Source organism: Carica papaya, chromosome 4, assembly GCF_054855325.1.
Source record: "Carica papaya isolate Zhongbai chromosome 4, ASM5485532v1, whole genome shotgun sequence".
Taxonomy (NCBI): domain Eukaryota; kingdom Viridiplantae; phylum Streptophyta; class Magnoliopsida; order Brassicales; family Caricaceae; genus Carica; species Carica papaya.
This window is the reverse complement of record NC_142312.1, coordinates 4155306-4176779: the sequence shown is the minus strand read 5'-3', so window position 1 is coordinate 4176779 and position 21474 is coordinate 4155306. Positions and strand designations below refer to the sequence as shown.

General features: G+C 39.0%; 2 protein-coding genes across 4 annotated transcripts; both read right to left on the bottom strand.

Moving 5' to 3' along the window:
* Positions 1–455: 455 nt before the first annotated feature.
* On the bottom strand, positions 456–12277 carry PLDDELTA (phospholipase D delta). Of its 2 annotated transcripts, XM_088217466.1 has the most exons (10): positions 10850–12273; positions 10265–10381; positions 9612–9806; positions 8854–9156; positions 8654–8722; positions 8332–8479; positions 7856–8004; positions 7438–7590; positions 6319–6519; positions 456–1002 (listed from the first exon to the last, which is right to left on the bottom strand). In XM_088217466.1, exons 1-10 carry the CDS (start codon positions 11771–11773, stop codon positions 706–708), a joined length of 2556 nt encoding a protein of 851 aa, XP_088073592.1. In that variant the 5' UTR covers positions 11774–12273; the 3' UTR covers positions 456–705. The 2 variants fall into 2 exon arrangements, with proteins under 2 accessions (XP_088073592.1, XP_088073593.1); XM_088217467.1 differs by lacking the exon at positions 6319–6519 and having other exon boundaries at positions 10850–12277.
* Positions 12278–13155: 878 nt separating this feature from the next.
* NRPB1 (RNA polymerase II large subunit) lies at positions 13156–21455 on the bottom strand. Of its 2 annotated transcripts, XM_088217465.1 has the most exons (15): positions 21131–21455; positions 20610–20873; positions 20152–20451; positions 19910–20068; positions 19608–19769; positions 19311–19531; positions 19085–19226; positions 18655–18990; positions 18272–18558; positions 17617–17875; positions 14440–17531; positions 14244–14315; positions 14028–14081; positions 13767–13946; positions 13156–13635 (listed from the first exon to the last, which is right to left on the bottom strand). In XM_088217465.1, the coding sequence occupies exons 1-14, from the start codon at positions 21212–21214 to the stop codon at positions 13808–13810; spliced, it is 5571 nt and encodes a 1856-aa protein (XP_088073591.1). In that variant the 5' UTR covers positions 21215–21455; the 3' UTR covers positions 13156–13635; positions 13767–13807. The 2 variants fall into 2 exon arrangements, with proteins under 2 accessions (XP_088073591.1, XP_088073590.1); XM_088217464.1 differs by having other exon boundaries at positions 13156–13946.
* Between the last annotated feature and the right edge of the window lie 19 nt (positions 21456–21474).

Genomic DNA, 21474 nt, shown 5'->3' with positions numbered 1-21474 from the left:
TTCTCTTGTGACAATTTAGTATAAAGTAAAAATTGGAAGAACAAATTGACAATTCGGCCCAATATTTTGTTTAATTTAATTTGAGCAAATTCAGATTGAAAATATTAACTTGCTGAAAAATTTTGAAACAAATTTCTGCATGATCTTACTATTTACATTTTCTAATAATATTATACATTTTTAAATATCTAAATAGTATATATATATTTTATGAACCCTATACAAGTATATATGTATACACAAATATATATATATATATATATATCCATGCATAAAAAAATATAAGGTTTCTACAAAAAAAAAAAAAAAAGTACTGAAAATATATTTTTTCCACTTTCTTTACCTTGATTTTCAAATATTATTTATAGTTTTAATTATCGCATATACCAACATATATATAATTCTAAAAGTACATAATGGAACTGAAAAATTTACCTACCAAATGCAATCTAACATTAAAATCAAACCAAATCCGAGCTGCAAGTCAGTGGAATTAGAGAAACCATTTGTAGCATTTTGACCTTATTTGTCTGTTTCCTATGAACATATGCATTAACTAACTGCGTTACAAATTTACAGACTGATACATCACCAATATATCAAAAGGAAAAGAGAATGATAAATTCACAATTCAACCAAATTAGCAATCTAAAACACAGCAATATGTTACATCTCTCCATCTTCTGCGAACAAAATTGCCATAGATTATGTTGTTAGGGTATCCGGAAGTCCTATAGAATGAGATCCAATGATCTTACCACCAACGTCCGGGAAAGTCTCGTATCCAGGCAGAGAGCTTACCTTCCCATCCTTCTCAATGAGCAGAGGATAGTTGAGAAGGTGACCCCGCAATTCTGTAAATTCTGCATCTGTAAACTTATTCCAATTATCTTCACCAATCTTGTTAACTGCCTTTACGCATTTCAAACTCTCTGGCTCCATAAAATGTTCATCGAGCTTACCCAAGTGCTCTGCCCACAATGACATTCTGTATCCGAAAATCTGCAAAAATATGCATATTGATCATTTCAATACAATAGTTAAGCGGATCCCATATATCAATAGAAGTTCATTTAAATAAAGGGTGAACTTTTCTTAGTTCAATATTTGCCTGACAAGGACGTCTCGACTAACATAAATTTCATATTTGGATAGGGGCTGGCTTAAATTTATAGACAGCAATGTATGGAGAAAAAGCCCGACAGCATCATATTCTCTTGAATATGTTTTCTTTTTCCACGACAATGAAATATATTCAGAGGGCAAAGGGGTGCAAGCAAGATGTCAGCTAGAGTAACCCAAGCAAACCCTTAAAAGTATACTTCAGGCGTGGAACTAAATTGTAAACCGATTGAGGAATTTGGTTTTTGGTGGGCCTGAGATAGTTGGAAATTATTTTCATTTCATAAGCATTCATGCTCCTCTGAGTGGGTATAAATAGGAATTATAACAACCAAAGGGTTCATACCAGAATTTTAAATATCAATTCAAATTTCCCTCTCTTCTCTCGGTTCTCTCTCACCTTTCTCTCTTACTTTCTTCTCCTCTATCCCTGAATCGAACATAATTCACTGCTGTGAACCTCATCAAGGCTCTTGACACAAGATCTAGAGAATAGGAATCAAAAGATTAACAAAGGTTCCAAGATCCTCTTCCAGAAAAGTAGGATGACCTTTAAATGAAAAGTTTAATATCTATGTAACAAAAAACTTAAAATCTATATAACCATCGTTCTAATCTTAACAGAAGAAGAGATCTTGACCAATAAATTCTATTTTTGAGCATCTCACCATCCCCCTTGCTTTGACAACTGGCACTAAATTGCTAGCCTTCTAGCCACCATAGGAGAGATTGGAGAAAGGGATAGCATAAATGGCAACTTTAACCAAGTGATTTTAAACAAGGTGAGTCTCTTGTCCTTAGACAAGTGTTCTTCCAAGCAAAAAGCCTTTTGTCCATCTTGGTTAACATAGGGTCCCAATTTCTACCCAAAAAAATAGGGCCAAACACTAAGGTGCTTGTGGTTGGCTCCAAGGGATAGCCCAAGGTATTTGATGGGAAGGGAAATCACTTAACACCTTAAAAGGCCGGTCAAATCATGAAGAGGACAATCTTACTCGAACAAGACCATTTTAGACTTGCCAAATTAACCCTAAGACAGGATAAACGAGATAAGAATACATCCAATATTTACCATGCACTCTCTCTCATCTTTGCCAAAAAGGAGAGTGTTATCCACAAAAAGAGGAAAGTTATCTCCTTTCTCGATTCATTGTTGTCCACCTCCAAACCTGGGAGTAGATTACCAGTTCTAGCCATTTAGATCATTCGATGCAAGGCCTCCTTGATTGTAATGAAAAAAAAATGGAGATAGAGTTTCTTTTGCCTGAGACCTCTAGAAGCTAAAAAGAACTAAGGGCCTCCATTGATCAACATAACAAAAAAAGTAGAAGAGAAGAAGCACTTTTTTTAAGCACCTACACTGTCTCTCGCCAAAAAACATCCTTCCAAGTAAAGCAAGTAAAGACCAAGAAACGTGACCATAATAAGCCTTCTAGTCAAAAGTAATGACTAAGTCGACAAATTCGTTGAAATAAAAGTCGCCTCCCTAATCTGTCGCTCTTCCACAAAAAGCATGTTGATTCTCTCCCACTATCTACCTATGACCTTGCTTAATCTTATTACAAGAATCTTGATAATGAGCTTGTATATTCTATCCACAAGACTAAAAAGCCTAAAGTATTTAATACCAGTTACTCCTTCCCTTTTAGGGATCAGGAACACAAAGGTTGAGTTAAGCGAAGCCACAACTAACCAGGGTCATAAAATTCTACAAAGAAAAACAGTCATTCTTGATGGCCTCCCAACTCTTTTGCAAGCAATATGTAAAAATCATCTGGTTCAAGAGTTTTGTCACCATTGTAGCTTATTAAAGCTCCAAGAATCTCCTCATGAGAAAAGTCTCTCTAACCATGCCATCTCACTAGATGCAACTCTATCAAAATCCACACCATTAAGACTGGGTCTCAAAGGATAGTCCTCATAATACAACTGGTGGTGGTAATCCCTGACCAATTCCTTTATGCCATTTTTTAAATCTTACTTCATGCCACCAATCACCATTTTAGAGATATTGTTTCTACAATTAGAGTTAGTAATGACCAATGAAAAAACACAATATTCATGTCCTCTTTGATAAGATCCACTTTGGTTCACGTGGCACCAATTCATTTTAAATAATATATAAACAACATATTTAAAAATTAAATTTTTGAACATATTTCAATCCACTTTGTTCAAAGACCAGATCAAACCAAAAATTTTCGCTTCAGTCCGGGTATGGAAAAGGTTCCCTTAGCTTCCACCCTCCTATATTAGCTTCCACCCAACCAAAAATCAACCATTCTCTTTGGCGGCTTCCTTGGCTAAGAACTCTTTGGTCCAAACTTTGGTACATATTAACAACATGGCCACCCTGTAACTAGCAAAACCATCCACATTAACCTCACTCACCAAGTGCTAATAAGGTCACAAAAGCTGTCCACCTTGAACCATTTGTTCTCATAATGAAAAAGAAAGAGACCGCGTCAAAACCATGCAATTCAATGCAAATGGAAACATAGTCCGAAATAACCTTGGGAAGAGTTCTCTGAAGGAGATTTGGAGCCAAAACCTCAAGTTTAGGAGAGATAAGGAGTATATCGATGCAACAAAATATGGAATTAGCCCTTAAGTTAGAACTAGTCCACTTGCCACCGAATAAAGGAAAATGAATGAGGGCAGTATATTGATCAAATCAGGAAGTTCTAAGGAACAAACTTGGTAGGAAAACATAGAAGATCTTTCACAATAATTTTCTTTTAAAATTAGAAGTGTGAATTGTATTAATTACATGCACCAAGAGAGTGCAAAACCCAAGTACAAAAGAATTTATGTATCAATAGTACGTCAAACATTCTCCTAAATCCTCTATTGAATACAACTGTTGTCTCATTATCAAAATACCATGTGTTTAGAACCATCTCTCTAATTCGATCTAAAATCTCCTCCACCCCCTCAAAGACTTTTCTATTCATTTCTTTCCAAAACACTCAAATAACAGCCAAAGGAATGAGCCCCAACTGCTTTCTTCTCATAATTTCCTTCCACGCCCAAATCTCCTCCTTGACAGTGCCTGTCATTGCCCAATTTTATCCCAATATCCCAAGACACATAGACCATAAGCTGTTAGCTAAGGGACACCTGAGAAGTATGCGATCGCACGTCTCTTCTGCTCTTTTACATAGACAACACCAATTTGTCATGATATTCCCTCATTTTATTAGCTTATCAATGGTCAATATGCATCCTCCTTGACAGTGCCTGCCATTGCCCAATTGTATCCCAATATCCCGAGGGTCGTTGACCATAACCTGTAGGCTAAGGGACACTTGAGAAGTATGTGATCGCACGTCTCTTCTGCTCTTTTACATAAATAACACCAATTTGTCATGATCTAACCTCTTTTGTTAGCTTATCAATGGTCACTATGTATCTATGAGTTGCTTCCCATGCAAAAAAAGCTCTTCTTGGGGCCGCATTTACTTTCCACATTTGCCTGAATGAGAAATTTTCTTCAGTAGGCTCTTTCTTGGATAAATGTTTGTAGAACATCCCCACAGTAAAACTTCCAGTAGTACTGATGGACCATACAGGTTGGTTACATTCATTATTAAGTGAAATCAAAGTCAAAACACTTAACAACGATGTATATTCATTTAGTTCCCAGTGATTTACAATCTCTATTTCCTTTGGAAGAGTCCCCCCTCTCTCTTTCCTATCATCAATACCAAAATACCATGTACCATTTACTCTAACTCTCATTTATCCCCCCTTACTCTTCTCACTGAGACCCTTCACATTCTATGTGATTATTCTACTTATCATTTATCACCACAAGAAAAAGTGTCTAGTATTCTCCCTTTCTTATCATAATTAACAAAAATATTCTCGTCTCGTCAGCTCTCTATCTCTACCACTTAACTTTACTTTCGCTGCTCACCATCGATCTCAAGGATTTCTCTCTACTTCTACACCGAGCTTTTAGCATAAGAAAAACTCTATTGTTTGTGTCTTAAAACCCTAAATACAAACACCAATCAGTTTATGAAGCTTCCGAATATTATTATTGGACCAATGGGAAAAATTCACTACTACCTGATGCTCCCAAGAAGACTGAAAGTCATGTGCAGTCTCTCCAATCACCACTTAAGTCCTTGGCACTCAAAGCAAACTTTCCCACCTCCATTTCATCCCTCAACACGAAGACCCGCTTGAGATCACCAGAGGAGAATCTAGGAGGACCAGTAGGAGAAACAAAGGGCTAGACTTGGTGAAGGAGACTCACACAGGATTGACTAGGAGTAGGACCAGCCTCCACGGCTTATTGGATAGTCGCAACCTCCTGGCCACTTGACTCCCTTACATAATTAATGGTGTTTTAGAGGACTCATTGGCGATCAACATCAGATGACAAGGACAATGAACACGCCGCAATAGTGTAGTCACTTAGACAACCCTCTTCGTTAAAGGAGGCTCCAACGATCTAGTGGGCTAGAGTCAAGACTTTTTGGCTTGCCACCCAACGTCTCAACCTTTAGCCTTCTCCTCCATACTGGCATTAACACAATCGACCTCTGGGCCATTAACCAAAGCTCGAATCTGTTTGGACCTTGCATAGGGAGCCCAACCCTCAGAGAAGGATCCCAAGATTTTCATTTTGAGAACCCAAAAACTTTTCCTCTCCTACTAGCTATCATTTTCTCTACATCATTGAGACAAACGAACCCTTGAAACCCAAGCTTCCTCGAGGACCACCCACATATCACATGCTGAAAGCTAACCGGTGGTTGCAAGCAAGGCTCATGAATGTGACTCTGTTAAGCTCCCAGTTTTGGTCTTCTGACAATTGAGGAAGCTGTACTAGTGGTCCCTCATCCTCCTATCAACAGGGCTCTGCAAAAGCTTCACTTCTTCCTTCTGCCATACTCAGGTCATATACCTTGCTAATAGCTAAAAAGACTCACCACCAAACACCCACTCCAGTACCCTCAGGAGGAAACATCCTTATGGAGTAAATCAGAAAGAAGAAAACCTCTGATATTATTTTTCAGAACTATCAACTGAAGACCAACAGATTAGTAATAGGAAATAAAAGAAACGAAAGACTCAAACTGCAAGACATAAATTGAGATTAATTTGTTGCTTTCGATAGTCATCTCTCCAGCAACAGCTAACAATAAGGCCATCTAGAGAAGAAATGTTGAGAACAATACAAACCTGGCCATGTGGATGTTTACTCTTCTTAGCCCATGCGTGATGGGGCTGATATGCACCCATAGCTATTTCTGTATCTTTTGTACCAGCCATGGATCTTTGGTTTATATTTGCAGATCCAATAATCACATATTCATCATCTATTATCATTCCCTTGGCATGCACATAAATCATGAATCTCTGATATTTTTGGGCCTCAGAAACCTGATAAAAGAATCAACAGTTACAACCAACTCCTCAAATAATGGGAAAAAAAAAACTATTCAATGATTATGAAAATGTGCATCAATCACATCATAAAAGTTAATTGCTACCGGCCAGTTGAAAACTAATATCAGAAGAAGGAAAAGGATTGAATAGAGGAACTCCCGAACATTTGGCGATCTCAGATGTGTCGATATCAATGGTGACTCATTATTTCGATGAATCATTTCTTCGGACAGGAGAAGATTATGTAAACACTTACTCGAAATCTCACTTATCAGATTCCATTGTGGAAGACACAATTTTTTCTGAAGAATTCGCCATGATATATCTGATCCATGCATAATATCATGAAAAATGGATACAAATTTTTGACTGCTACTTAGTATCGGCAATAGGTCTGAAAAAGTATCTAAAAATATCAAATTTAGATATTTGTACCCTGTCGAAGTAAGGAACCATGGCATTCACTTTGTTGCTAAAGGCAATGGAAAATGGCATAGCTAATCCAAAGAGTGATTAAACTCATGCCCTAACTCAATAACATATCCTTCCATGATTTTATGCTAAGAGAACTCAAATAAAATCAATAACAGAAATGTGGGTGCTAATTCCCTCTTGGAATTTCATTGTGCCAATTATGATCGGACTGATAATATAGATCAGAATATCAGATATTTGTTATTTGAGGCACTCATAACATGATACTAACGAAAAAAATTATTACACATAAATGATACTGGAAAATTGAGCACTTGAGATTTGAAAGATGAATTAACTCAAATCCTGATTTCTTTCAAATAAAGTACGGTCAACAAGAAACTATTTATCTAAAACCACAATTAATTAAAAAATAAAAGCAGTTAATGCATGACATGCTTGAAGGAGGGTATAAGGGATTTTCTCTTGAACAGTTACCTTATCACCATTAGCATTAGATACATTATCAGGAATCTTTTCCCGGTTAGCAAGGCAATAAAAGTTCAGGTAATCTTGAGGATGAGAATCTGCAAGTTGCATTGACTTCAGTTCCCGTGCAACAACATCATACATCGTTTGCATTGTCTGGCTCTGGAAAACACCACAATGGAAAAACTAAATATATGGATTTTACCACCATTTATACATTTCATTAACAGAAGTTCCAAGGCATTAGCAGCATACTATCAGAAACAATAGATTTGTGTGCCACTTCCCTAACTGGATACATGCAACAAGAACATTGGTTGATGCACTTCCATCATGAGAGTCTTTTTTCTCATTTATTATATTTCAGGAAGTAGACAACCAATGCTTCTAAGTGAGCAAAACAAAAAGGAAGGAGAATACTGATTACCTGCCAATACAGAATTTCTTGCACAGGACCAGACTTAGGATCACCCTCAGGCCACAGAGGTATGACAATATACACGGCAAATCTCTCTCTGGCTCTAATTTTACTAGCAATCTTTAAGGCTAGCTCCATTGGAATAAGATTATCAGCCCCTGCTCAAACCATTAATTAAAATAAATTATAGTCCACCTACAGTCTAAGGAATACAAAAAACTAAAAAACAAACAAAAAATTTGATAGTGACATGAATTCTAAAGGCATGCGATGAATTAATTTAATGGTCATGATAGTGGCCAAGTTCAAGCAGAAGCCTCATAGGAACCATAGAGAACTTGAAATTGCCATAAACTTCTCCAGTGTATTTGCATAAACCCAAAGATGTTATAAGGAATTTTACAATCCATTTGGGTAAAATATTGTTTGATGTACAAAACAAGAAATTGAAACCATCTAGTGTAACCAAATATTATGCCCCTTACCTGCATCCTTATATGATGGCCATGCATATGATGATCCGAGGAAATACTGATTTTCAATATATATGTAATGCTGAGCAGATCTGATTGCCTGGATGTATGCAGTTTGAATGCTTTTATCTATCACCAGATTTTTTGCACAGACAAGATTCTGTAACAGAAGAATTTCACTTAAGACTGAGAGTTTCAACATTGATGGCTATAAAGTTAAGCTAGTTTGTTCTTCTATAAGTAATATTGGAGCAACTAGGAAGCATATCCATGTAAAAGGGTTACCGTTACCCGTCAAATGAGAAACCAACATAGAACTAGTTCTTCAACAAACCTGGGCATTAGCTTCACTAACTTTTTTTGGGAATCCTTTCACTGATCCTGAGTCAATTGATCGAAAAATCTGGAAAAACATGAAAAATGGCAATTAAAAGATGATATGATTTAGAAAAAAGAAAATTAATGGAAAAAAAAAAAGCTGATGAGATCAAACAAACAACTTAATCAATTAATCAGGAATTTGCATGACACAACCTGAACATGCCAGTTTTCAGGATCATCTTCATCTGAAACATGAACCATAGGATCATCCTTAGGAACTTGTGTAACACCGTCCTTCCAGGACATTTGTGGGCTTCGAATCCATGAGATACGCCCTATCTGGATCAAAGAATCATCTTGCCATTGAGATTTCTTTTTAAAACGCAGAGTGAACTCTTTCCATCTGGTTGACCTCCTCCAACGCTGCTCAAAATTTATAAGGACATCATATGCAGCAGGCCCATCTATTCGGCAGTGCAAGTCATGCCATGGTTGCCTTGGAGCCTTGGTTCCAGGCTAACTTGTGCAAAAGGAAAAAAAAATTTCCGGCATTAAAATTATTGGTGTGAGAAGAAAATTAGGAAATATAAAACCAAAACACATCATATACACACACTAATCTCTAGTCAAAAAGATAAGAAAAATCATCAAAAGGAGAAATTCTTCTTAAGCAAACATAAGAAGCTAGTTAAAGAACTTAAGATGTCACTCATGAAATTTGAATTGCCTAAAGAAATATATCAAATAGGAGACAGAACCAAAACTCGTCAAAAACACTAATCTCTAGTACGAAAAATGAGCAAATTCATCAAAAATAATCATGTTAGAAGGTAGCTAGTCCATGAATTCTGTTCCTGATTAAGAACATAGCTAATGAAAAGTCTAAACAAAGAAAAACTAATTTCACACGAAACAGGCAATAAGAGAAGATAAAGTAGTAACTTGAGAGATAAAATTGGGTATTCACTCACTGGAAATGTGGGATTGTGAAAATCATCTTTGAATATTGTGTCAAGATCACGAAAGAGCCTATGCTCAGGAGTGTCATAGCGTCCGTCACACAAATCAATACCTCCTATAAATGCAGTTACCTTTCGATTGTTACCAGAAGCCTGTGTGTCAACAAGAACACATTTTTGATGGTGTGTAAAAAGGGTCCCAACAACCTGAACAAAACAATTAGGTGAGCAACTTCAGTAAGTTGTTAAACCTAGAGAAAGTAGAACTTGTAAAAGCAAGTAGCAAAGTATGTTCTACAGAAGTAATCAGATGTCATCTTAACACGAAATGACAAGAACATGTCATATAATGGTCAGCCATAGAGAGACCAAATTGAAGCCTAACAACCAAAAAAAAAAGAAAGAAAATCAACACAGATGATCATGCAAATATGTAATACGATATGTTATATCATAAGCACATTCTTCTGAATTACCAATAATGGGTACGTCAATTTTTGTCTCAGAAAAAATTGTATACATCGATTTACAAGCTAGTCTCTTTTAACAACAAGGTTGCTATGAAGCAATGCGCCATCCTCAATGCAATTAAGAAGCACTCGTACGTAAGTCATAACTAAGTTGATCAGTTATAGAAAAGAATGCACAAAACAAACAATGCTTGCCTGTTGTTTCAAAAAGCCAAGCTTACTACTAGCGTAGCGCGGTGCCAGTACACAAATGACGGAAGAATGCTTGAAGAACTTCTTTGTTTCTTCATCATGCGTTTGCATCACACCTGCCTGCACCAAATCCCGCCATTTCACTGTTCACTACATAACTTGAAACTACTTACAAAAACTCATACAGCTGGCATACAACACTTAAAAGGGCAATCATGAACAAACTTCTAGGTAACTTGAAAAAATATTCAAATTTCCAATTGGAGAAAACTACTTCTTTTGTAATAGAATAAATAGCTTCATGCTCCCTGACTCTTAAGTATTGAGTACGATACTCCTCTTGTTTGGGTGACAAAAAGAGGAAATCAGGACTTATTTAGCCTGACTTCCTGAGAGTCAGTAAGATACTTGTATAAATAGCAAAAGAGTCGCAATTGTAAGAAAAGTTCACAATCCCTTAGTTAAAGCAAACAAGAATTAGACAGTTGAATACAAAAATCAAAAGAAAAAGGCGGCATTACTTAATTACTCAAAATGGCAGAAATTCATAACGAATTTAAATGGCAGGGCTGCATATGTAATCCTCACCGTACTAATCCCAAGCTTATCGTGCGAGGTCTTATCATCCCAGACCAACAACAAGACCCTCACTCCCTCCTGGGATTTGTACTTGAGCAATTCACCGAGGGTCAAGTCGCCTCCTCGCGGCAAAGGCCTAGAGGGCTCCCTAACAAGCTTCACCTTGTGAAAAACTGACCAGCCGACGACGTATATCATATGGTGAGCTTCTGATATGGCATAGCAAATATCCTCCCAACATTTCTGTTGCTTGTAAACTTTCCTTCCGTCCAATTGAATCTCGGGTAACATTCCGTCAGGTACATGAGCGTCCTGGTACAATGTCACTTGACTCCCCTTCCTCAGCGGGAAGTACGTGTGCCTGACCCCTTGCTGCTCGGGATCACAGGCAATCCCGCGGCGGTATACCGGATTCTTATCGAAGGGTATGAATTTCATCTCGAGGAAGATAGAGGCATCCGGCTTGGGCGGCTTGCCGGTGGAGTCGAGAAGCGGGAACCAACCGGAGATGAACTCGCCGTTAACAAGGTTCTGAGCGGAGAACTTAGCCGAGCCGATGAGCTCGGCGCCGAAAAGGTCATCATCCTTAACCTGGAACTCGAACTCGCGGACGGGATGCGCTACTGGGATAATGAAGTGCTCGTTCCAGTGAGGGTCTTGGGAGTTCTTAATGACACGCGTCCGCGCGAGAGTGGCTTGTGGCACGACGATGGTTACGTAGGGGTCGCTGGTGATGATCTTGGGATGACGATGACCATCCCGCTCCCTCTCCCCATCGGAATCAACCGGTTGTGAAGGGACTTTGCAAGCATTACATACGGAGAAGCAGAGTCGCAGCTTCTCGGACAGCAGATCCATGTTGGGTAACCTCTTCGCTTTGACGATTTTGACGTCCAAGTCACCGTGAAGGTAAATAAGATCGTCCGACGCCATTGTTTATTTTCCACCGTTAAATGAGAGTTACAGGTAGATAGCAAGAGAGATAGATTACTGGAATAAAGCGCAATGGGGAAACGAGGAGGAGAGAAGAAGGCAGGTATGATACGTGGAAGTCGAAGAGTGGGTTGGCGTATGTGTTGTGATGTTACTTTGCTTGTTGCAGTCTTGCAGGTAGTTCAGATATAGAGAAGAGGTGAGTTGTCTGGTTTAGAGAAACGATGATATCGATAAAATGTGTGAAGAGATAATAATGACATCAAGGTGTAGAAAATGGAGCACGGAGGAGTGGGGACTGAAGAAAAATGGATCAACAGCTACCCTTTGGGGATGTTGATTGGGTAATTTTGAAATACAACAATTACACCATTTCATTCCAGAAAACCATCTCTCTCTCTCTCTCTCTCTCTCTCTCTCTTCTCGGCTCAAATGGTTTTCTCAAGAGGGAAAAAATTAAACCGGTTATGGAGAGAAGTGAATCTGCTTTCTTGTTTCTTTTTGCGGGGATTCTTTCAAGGCTTTTAATTCCCTTTTAAATTTTCACTTACTGATACGAAAAATAAACTTCAAAAGTTAGATTTTTCAGGATATCTAAGTATTAAATTATTGACATTATTTCATTTGAATTCTTTGGTTCGAAGTAAACTAACAAAGACAATTATACTCTCCAGATTAAACCGAACAGACAAATATTCCTACGGCCACCGCGTTCGTGATTAAAATTTGGATGTCTAATATAATCATTTCAGTCTCATTGAAGGAACAAAAACTTTACCAGTAAAAATAATAAAAAATAAAAAAAATAAAAAAGATAGGATGGTAAGTTGTTCTCAACATTGATTTCATTCGTTCGTTTGACATCAAATCCAACTCTGAATGTTTCTCTCTTGCTGGTAGCGAGATTCATGAATCAATCGAACGTTGGGATTCCATGTCAATTAAATTATTGCGCGTGAAATGAACTGGGTTTTCTCAGCTACACAATCAAACGATACGCATGCTTTAATTTCTCATTGAATGGAGAGCGTTACCCCTCATCCCATCTTTTTATTGTTTTCTCATATCTTATTGCCATTAATATTCCTACTGTAAAATATTTATGCACACGGTGGCCACACTATAATCATTGAATAATTTTTCACTCCAATTTTATTCAATGTTTTTGGATGAAATACAATTTCAAAAAATAAAAGTAGAAAAGAATAAGTGGACGATACGCAATCGTTTTGACATTTTATAACAATCTCTATCCTCAATAACCTTTATGCACGAGGAACTCCCTTTCCAGAACACAAAGAGGGGACCCTGCACCAACTGGCAGAGAATTTAGAAGCATCACAGCGTGAATTGAATTCGAAATAATACGATGGCCACGTTACTGATTTTTAATTAGAATAATAAAATTTTAATGAAGGATCCGACATGACAGCGATTACCTTCTCATCTCTAAACCAAACAAGGGGAAGCCACCCTTTGCCTTCCCATCACAACATCTACAATCAGATTCTTCTTCTTGAGATGACGAAACTGGTGGTCGTCCCGGTGTTTGTAGGTTAAATATTAAAACATTTAAACCGTCAGTCCTTGGTTAGTTACAATCCCACGAAGGCCAGCCATTTGAAATTTTCTGGATATATCAATTGTTACAAATATGTATACGTCCAATCAAGTAAAACGACTATTTGCGTCCAGAAAGCAAACTTCAATCCACGTGGATGTCTCATCTATTTTAACAACCTCCTCCGTATTAAACAATAACAGTAACATTAAACTTAAAATGGAGGCCCGGGGAGGGGGTGGAGGAGACTCCCTGACATCCCGACCTTCTGGTCATCTTTTTGGCTTCATCTCCTTCACGTCTGGCATTTAATTAAAAACCAAATCAGTAGGGCCAACTTTGTGGAAAATTACCAATCCCCGAATGTAGTGTTCTCCTTCCTCTCACCCGTTCCCAAAAGAGCATTTGGATACAATTCCAAGAAAACTTTACCTTTTCTTTCACATATCCTCTCACATTCATGCCATGTTTCTCTAGCGATTATTCCTATCATCCTTACTGCTCCTATTCTCCTTTGTATTCTTATCATCTTTATTCGTCGTCTGTGGAGTGTACTGACTCGTAGACGATGGTGAGTAACCAGGGGCACTTGGTGAGTACCCAGCACTTGGACTGTTTCAAAATTAAACATAATTACAACCAAACCGATCCAATCTCAGAATTGAAACAGGGGTTGGGTCTAAATCTACTTACCTGTACGGTGGGGAACTTGGGCTGTAATCCGGACTTGCTCCAGAATTATATGGGCTGCACAAGAAGTACAATCAGAAGTTACAAAACATTCACTGAGAGAGAAAAGAGCAAATATTTTAAATTTCCATACCCAAGACTAACCTCTTGGTTATTTGGCAAAATTATACTAAAAACCATGTACAGCCAACGTAAAAAGCAAGATTTTCAGAAATTTACCTGCTAGGACTGTATGTTGGGCTTGAAGGTGAGTAAGACGGAGAAGTAGGTGAGTATGATGGTGATGTTGGGCTGCAAAAAAAGCAAAAACTTAAAAAATCAGAGGACAAGAAGAGAAAATAATTATGCAACTATTACATGCAAATGCTTACATCAGTAAAAACATTACATGCCACCATTTAGAACCATCACTTACCTGTAATTTGGTGATGTAGGACTATATGGACTAGAAGGTGACAACCTTGGACTACTAGGTGAGTATGCAAGTGAAGGACTGTATTTGGCTGACTGTGGATTGTAACTTGGAGAAGTAGGACCGTAGCTTGGTGATGTCGGGCTGTAGCTTGGTGAGGTTGGGCTATAGCCAGGGGATGTTGGGCTATACGCTGGGGAGGTAGGGCTGTATGATGGAGATGTTGGGCTGTAGGATGGTGATGTTGGGCTGTATGAAGGGGAAGTTGGGCTGTAAGAAGGGGATGTAGGGCTGTAAGATGGTGAGGTGGGGCTATAGGCCGGTGAAGTGGGGCTATAAGCGCTATAAACTGGCGAAGTTGGACTATAGCTTGGGGAAGTCGGGCTATAGCTTGGAGAGGTGGGGCTGTAACTAGGAGAGGTGGGGCTGTAGCTTGGGGAGGTGGGACTGTAGCTCGGAGAAGTGGGGCTGTAGCTAGGCGACGTGGGTGAATAGGATGGACTTGTAGGAGAATATGCAGGACTCGTAGGACTATAGCCAGGAGAACTAGGGCTGTAAGTTGGTGAAGTAGGGCTATATCCAGGTGAGGTAGGACTATATCCAGGCGATGTAGGACTGTATCCCGGTGATGTAGGACTATATCCAGGCGATGATGGACTATATCCTGGAGATGAAGGACTGTAGCCTGGAGATGAAGTAGGAGAAAATGCCATCCCACCAACATAAGGAGAAAACTGAGCATCTGTAATAGGTGAGAGACGCAAACTCGGACTCAATAAGTAACTAGGTGACATCATGCCGTCATGGTAAGGAGTTCCTGACACAGGAGATCGGCCAGGAGTGGTGCCAAAATCTAAACCATCCATATAACTAGGAAGCTGAAGTTCAATTGCATTTTTTAGCATCTCATCATTGAGATACAAGGTACAATCGCCAGTGCCAATAGGTGCAAGCTGACCCAACATTATGTTTTCAGTGACACCCCTCAGATAATCTGTCTCAGCATACACTGCAGCATCAAGTAGGATGTCAACTGTTTCTTCAAAGGAGCATCTCATCAGTGGACCAGTATCGTTTCTGTTGATACCATGACGAGTAATGGCCATCAAGTGGCCGCGATAGGTCATAGTGTCACACAAAATAGCCAAATGCCGGTAATTTACATAAGATCCATCAAAAGATATAACAACACGTAACTCATCCAGCAATGCCCGACGAACTGCCTCAATACCAAGCACTTCAATAATTTCAATCAAATGATTGCTTGTTGTCCTCCTTGCATCAACATCCTCATGACATAAAACAGCCAAAAGATTGACACCTTCTGTATCCAACATCCACTCCTCTGTTGTCTTAAATCCTTCACTCTCATCAAACTTGCTTGTTTTACCATGTTTAATAAACACCTTGTTAATATCTGGGATACCTCGAAGAGCCATTTCTGTCAGCATGTTACTCTCAATCTTCTTCAAGAAAACATCATCTTCAGCTGATTCATCATTAAGTTCCCCCTTTGGAGCCTCATCATTCATAATCCGGATACGAAGAATCAGTTTCTCCGCATTGTCATCATTAAAAATGCAAGTCAAATCATCGTCAAATTCAAGGTTAATCTTTTCAGCAATATCAGCCATGCTCAACTTCTTATCAACCATCATTTCACGATTCAATTCTATTCGAAGTAACCACGGAGAAATTTTTTCTGCAGCAACCTCTTCATCTGGCATTTCATAATAAGATTTCACAAAATCAACATCCTCTTCAATTATTGTGCTCATTGGATCTGGATCATACCATACTTCAGTCGCCTCAGTAACGCTCCTGAGGGTAGTGTATTCCAAAGCACACTGAACACTCTTAGCCCTCTCTTTTGTCTTACTAGCTTCAGGAGACAGGTACACAGAGAGAGAAGGTGTTTTGATTTTCTTAGCTACATTGATAATTTCCCTCAACCTGGGCACACCAAGAGTAACATTCTTTGCACTCACACCAGCATAGTGGAAGGTATTGAGCGTCATCTGAGTAGCAGGCTCACCAATTGACTGTGCAGCAACACAGCCAATCATTTCCCCAGGTGCCACCAATGACTGTAAGAATCTTGACTCTATTTCACCAATAACCCACTCAAATGCTTCGCGAGTGAGCTTGTATTCTTCCAACACCCTTTTACTAGCAAAAGTGCTACGAAGCAAAATATTAAAGAAGAGGGTAGCATTCTTTTGGGCTTCCACACTCAATGGATCATCACCAGGAACAACCAGCAACCTCTCTTGGAGTTTATCAACAGCGTCTACAACTTCCACAGGGTGCATATCTGAAGTCCTCCTCAAGTCAATCCTAAAGGTCTTCTGCGCATTTGAGATAAGCCTCTTGAGATTAACTGGCAACGGCCAAGTATTATCACCATTGGTTGCAATCTCTGTTCCTAGCTGGAATCTATCAGCTTCAAGTTTCTGATATTCAGCATCAAAAACATCCCGCAATTCTCGGATTGTTCTCAAATCTTCAACATGCTCTGGTAACATGTAAGTTGGGTTCCAATTCTCCTCATCGATCTCGTATTTGAAAACTCGATCAAATTCTGATTTCTTCATCTTCAATGAATCCAGCTTCTGCGATTCTATCCATACAGCATCCATACCATCTTCTCCATAGAGAAACTGAATCACATCACCCAATGAGTTTCTAACTGTTCCATCATACTTGACCATAATATCTTCCATGGCCTTCACTAAACGCCTCTGGATATATCCAGTTTCAGAAGTCTTAACTGCTGTATCTATAAGACCTTCTCTACCACCCATGGCGTGGAAAAAGAACTCCTGTGGGGTCAAACCACGCAGGTATGAGTTTTCCACAAACCCACGACTCTCAGGACCATAATCATCTTTTGTGAAATGTGGCAATGTCCGATCTATAAACCCAAATGGGATTCGCTTTCCCTCAACATTCTGCTGGCCCACACAAGCTGTCATCTGAGATATGTTGATGAAACTTCCCTTGGACCCCGCAGTAACCATAGCTTTAAGATTGTTACTTTCTGCTAAACTCTTCTGAGCACTACTTCCAGCATCATCACGAGCTCTATTCAAAACCTAAAAGATAAAAAGGGAGGTTAATAGACATTAAAAAATGTTACAAAAGAAAAGGAGAGAATGTGAAGAAACTACATGCAAGTACCTGATTCACTTTATTCTCAAACGAATCCATCATGGTTCGTCCAGGTTCAGCCTCTAACTTCTTTTCTTGTGCTTTCCTGATGAGCTCTTTCACATCATTCTTTGCTTTAGAAATAGTTTCATTGATCTTTTCCATTGTAGATGAATCTGCAATTGTATCACCAATTCCAATACTAAAAGCATTCTGCAAAAGCCAGTAATTGACAAGCCACTGTGTATGACCCAAGAATTTGCGGGCAGCATCAGGACCAACCTCTTCCCTGCACCAAAATAACAATTTTTCTTTCAATCAAGATTCATTTTACATGTAACAATAATATGCATGAAGTCTCAAACTGCATGCAATGTTGCCTCAAGAACACCATGTACACTCTAGAAATCCCTGATATCTGATTTTTGAACTCAAAACCAACCAACACCCAGTTGAAAAAGAACGACAAATAGATATCGAACATTTTGGTATAAAGAACATTTTGGAAAAGGTCCCACACTAGGTTTACATCTATCACACCAAATCATAATACATAGGAGTAGAAATAGATTCTAAAAAGACAATAAAGATACAGCCAAAAGTTATCCTCCAACCCTATAAGTATATTAAACATTAAGAAAAGCTCAGGCTTAATCTTCCAAGTCTTTAATCCCAAAAAACTTACCAAATGACATGTATGAGACTCCCAGTTGATGTCCCAAGAGTCTTCTTGCAAAGCGTTCCAGATAGTAGCTCTCCTTTCTCAATTCGAACTTGAGTATCCCCTGGAGTTATGAATCCTGTCTCCTGATCCGAGTGCCAAGCGGAATATCTTATTAGATTTATCTGCTTCGGTATGATAAGATTGAAAACCTGCTTCCCTGTCCAAAGAGGACGCGGCTTCAAAATTGCAGGAGCAGGAATTTTTCCATCAAAATCTTCCCACCACATCAAGATGTTCATAAAAACATCCTGCAACAATAGAATATTTGGTTAAAAGTGCGGTTTCTTCTCATTAGAAACAAATGGAAGCGGCTTATTGAAAATGAAATATAATTTCACAATCACCTTCTCAATAAAGGTGTCCCTCTTGGTGATTTTACGGCATCCTAGAAGGGTATCTTGGACAATTCCCATGACAGGTCGATTCGATTGGGGTGAGACAATACATTTCGGCACCATCATTAACTCCAAAACTTCTGCTCTGGTCCCAAATGATTGTGGAACATGCATATTCATTTCATCACCATCAAAGTCAGCATTGTATGGGGACGTAACTGATAAATTCAAGCGGAAAGTGGAATAAGGCATAATCTTGATCTTATGCCCCATGATAGACATTTTATGTAGACTTGGTTGACGGTTGAAAAGAACAAAATCACCATCATTCAAGTGTCGCTCCACCTACAATCATGAATATTAAAAATAAGCAACCACCCAGCTACACAAGCAGGTTAAGAAGGATCCAGATTAAATACAACAAGGATGATAAAAATGCCTTGTAACCAAGCTCCAGATGATGATCGCTACTCTTCTTCAAATAGCGAAGATCGAGCCTTTGTCCATCATCTCTTATGATATATTTGGCACCAGTCTTTCCAGGTGGAGGATGCGGACCGTATTCCACAAGCTCCTTCAACCTGTATAAATTTAGGGGGGTTCACCAACAGAAGAACATAAAATTATGTTTTTCTTTTTCAAGTAAAATGACAAAAGGTGCAGACCTTTCAATGTTGTATGGTGTCACAGTCTCAGGATATGTGAGATTCAACGCAATACTCCATGGAACTCCAAGTTCATCAATATTGATGGTTGGATCTGGGGTAATAACTGTCCGTGCTGAAAAATCCACACGTTTTCCCATCAAGTTACCTCTTATCCTACCTTCCTTTGCCTTAAGCCTGCTACATATTGATTTAATAGGTCTCCCAGATCTCTGAGTAGCCTGAACAAGAAGAAATATTTAGGCATTCCAGAACAAATTCTTGCAAATCCACATAACAGAAAGTAAGCAGAATTACCCTTGGCTGCCCAGGCAACTCATTGTCAAAATATGTGGCAATGTGGAACTGCAACAACTGTGCAAACTCTGATATGATATGTGCAGGCGCCCCATTTCTTTCTTGTCTCCTCAAATTCTCATTATGTCGAATTATCATGGCTAATTGATGAGTTAAGTCATCCTAAGATCCCACAAACACAACTGTAACTATCATGCACTTAGGAAAAACCTCTAATACTAATAATTCAAGCAAAAACTACTAATCAGTTATTAGTAAAAGGGTTTTGCACAAAAGAAAACACAACAGGTATAAACGCTTACCTCACTCCTAGAGGATGTGTCCATCATCACAGAGGGTCTCACGGGAGGTGGAGGGATAGGAAGGACTTGTAGAATCATCCAGTCTGGACGAGCATACTGAGGGTTAAAGCCTAATAATTGGCAATCCTCGTCACTTATCCTCTTCAGAACACTGAGAACCTGTGCTAGGCTCAACAAGGAATTCGCATCATCCATCAAGTCAAGGAAGGATACCCAGGAATTATTAACAAGCAATGAATTACCCTTTCTGCAGTAAGTGTTTGCTTCCTTTCTACAGGTTCAGGGAGTTGTTCCTGATCATCATTCTTCTTCCTTTGAGCCTTATACTCAGCAATCATCTTCATACCCTCAATAGTTAGCTTTGGCTGCTGAGCGCCACAGCCACCACGACTTTTCTTAACTGGCTCTTCTGCATCTTGACCTTGAACATCGATTTCATCACCGCCTTCACATTTGGTTTTGTTTTTGCAGGCATCCAAAATCTTTTTAAGCCTATTTTTTGGATTTTTTATTTTCAAAGCCTGCTTAAATTTGTGATCCTCCTGCATGCACAACAATCAAATGATACATGTCCTCAAAGTTAAGATTGCAGTCAAAGATTTTTTGTTTTCCTGTGGGAATACAAGTTCTAGATGAGAATAAAATGATAAATAAAATTCTTTCAAAAACTACAACAAAGCTAGCATATGCTCTGCAATACCTCGTCCGCTAGAATTTTAGAGCAATTGAAGCAAACACATCTCATGATGCTGAGTACAGTTTTCATAAACCCAATATGGAACATAGGCTTGGCGAGCTCTAGGTGACCGAAGTGTCCAGGACACTCCGCCATATTGGCAGTACACGTCTCGCACTTCAACTTCCTGTCAATAGTCCCCAAACGAGGATCGCTCAACCCGGCTGGTTTTGGCTTTCCCCTCTCGGTAGTCTCGCTGTGCTCAATTTGCACAACAGACATTTGTCTCTGCACACCAAATAAGAAGAAATTGAAACCGCCAATCCAACAGAAACAATATCAAACAATCCTACTGGTGCATTCTGTTACTGAGAAAAGATGGGACTTGAAAACATAAGAGAACAGAATATCCACAAATACATAGCTCGTCTAATTGAATACACCGGTTTCATTCCTTCTGCTCTCCGTTTTCTCTTCGAACAACCAAGAGACTGGAGATAACATACAGAAAAACTGAGAGAAAGAGAGCGGTAAGAGATAATTACAATCTCATCAGGGCTGAGGATGCCGAACTGGACCACGCGGACCTTAGCGACCTCTGCTGGAGAGAACGGGAAGCGGGTGTCCATGTCGATCGGAGTGCGAACAAAACACTGATTCTAGGGTTTCGCTGAAGTAGAACAGTAAGGTACTTTCAAACTGGTATTGTTTTTTTTTTTTTTAACTAATTTGTGTCCGTTCACAGTATTACGTTTTTGAATTTTCCAGTCAGTATCCGTCTTCGGCTTCCAGACGAGAGAGATCTAAAATTCCCCCTCCCCCTTCCACTCGGGATCTCTCCGCAGAGGTTTCAACAAAGAAAACCAAGATCTACACCCCACGGGGGGTA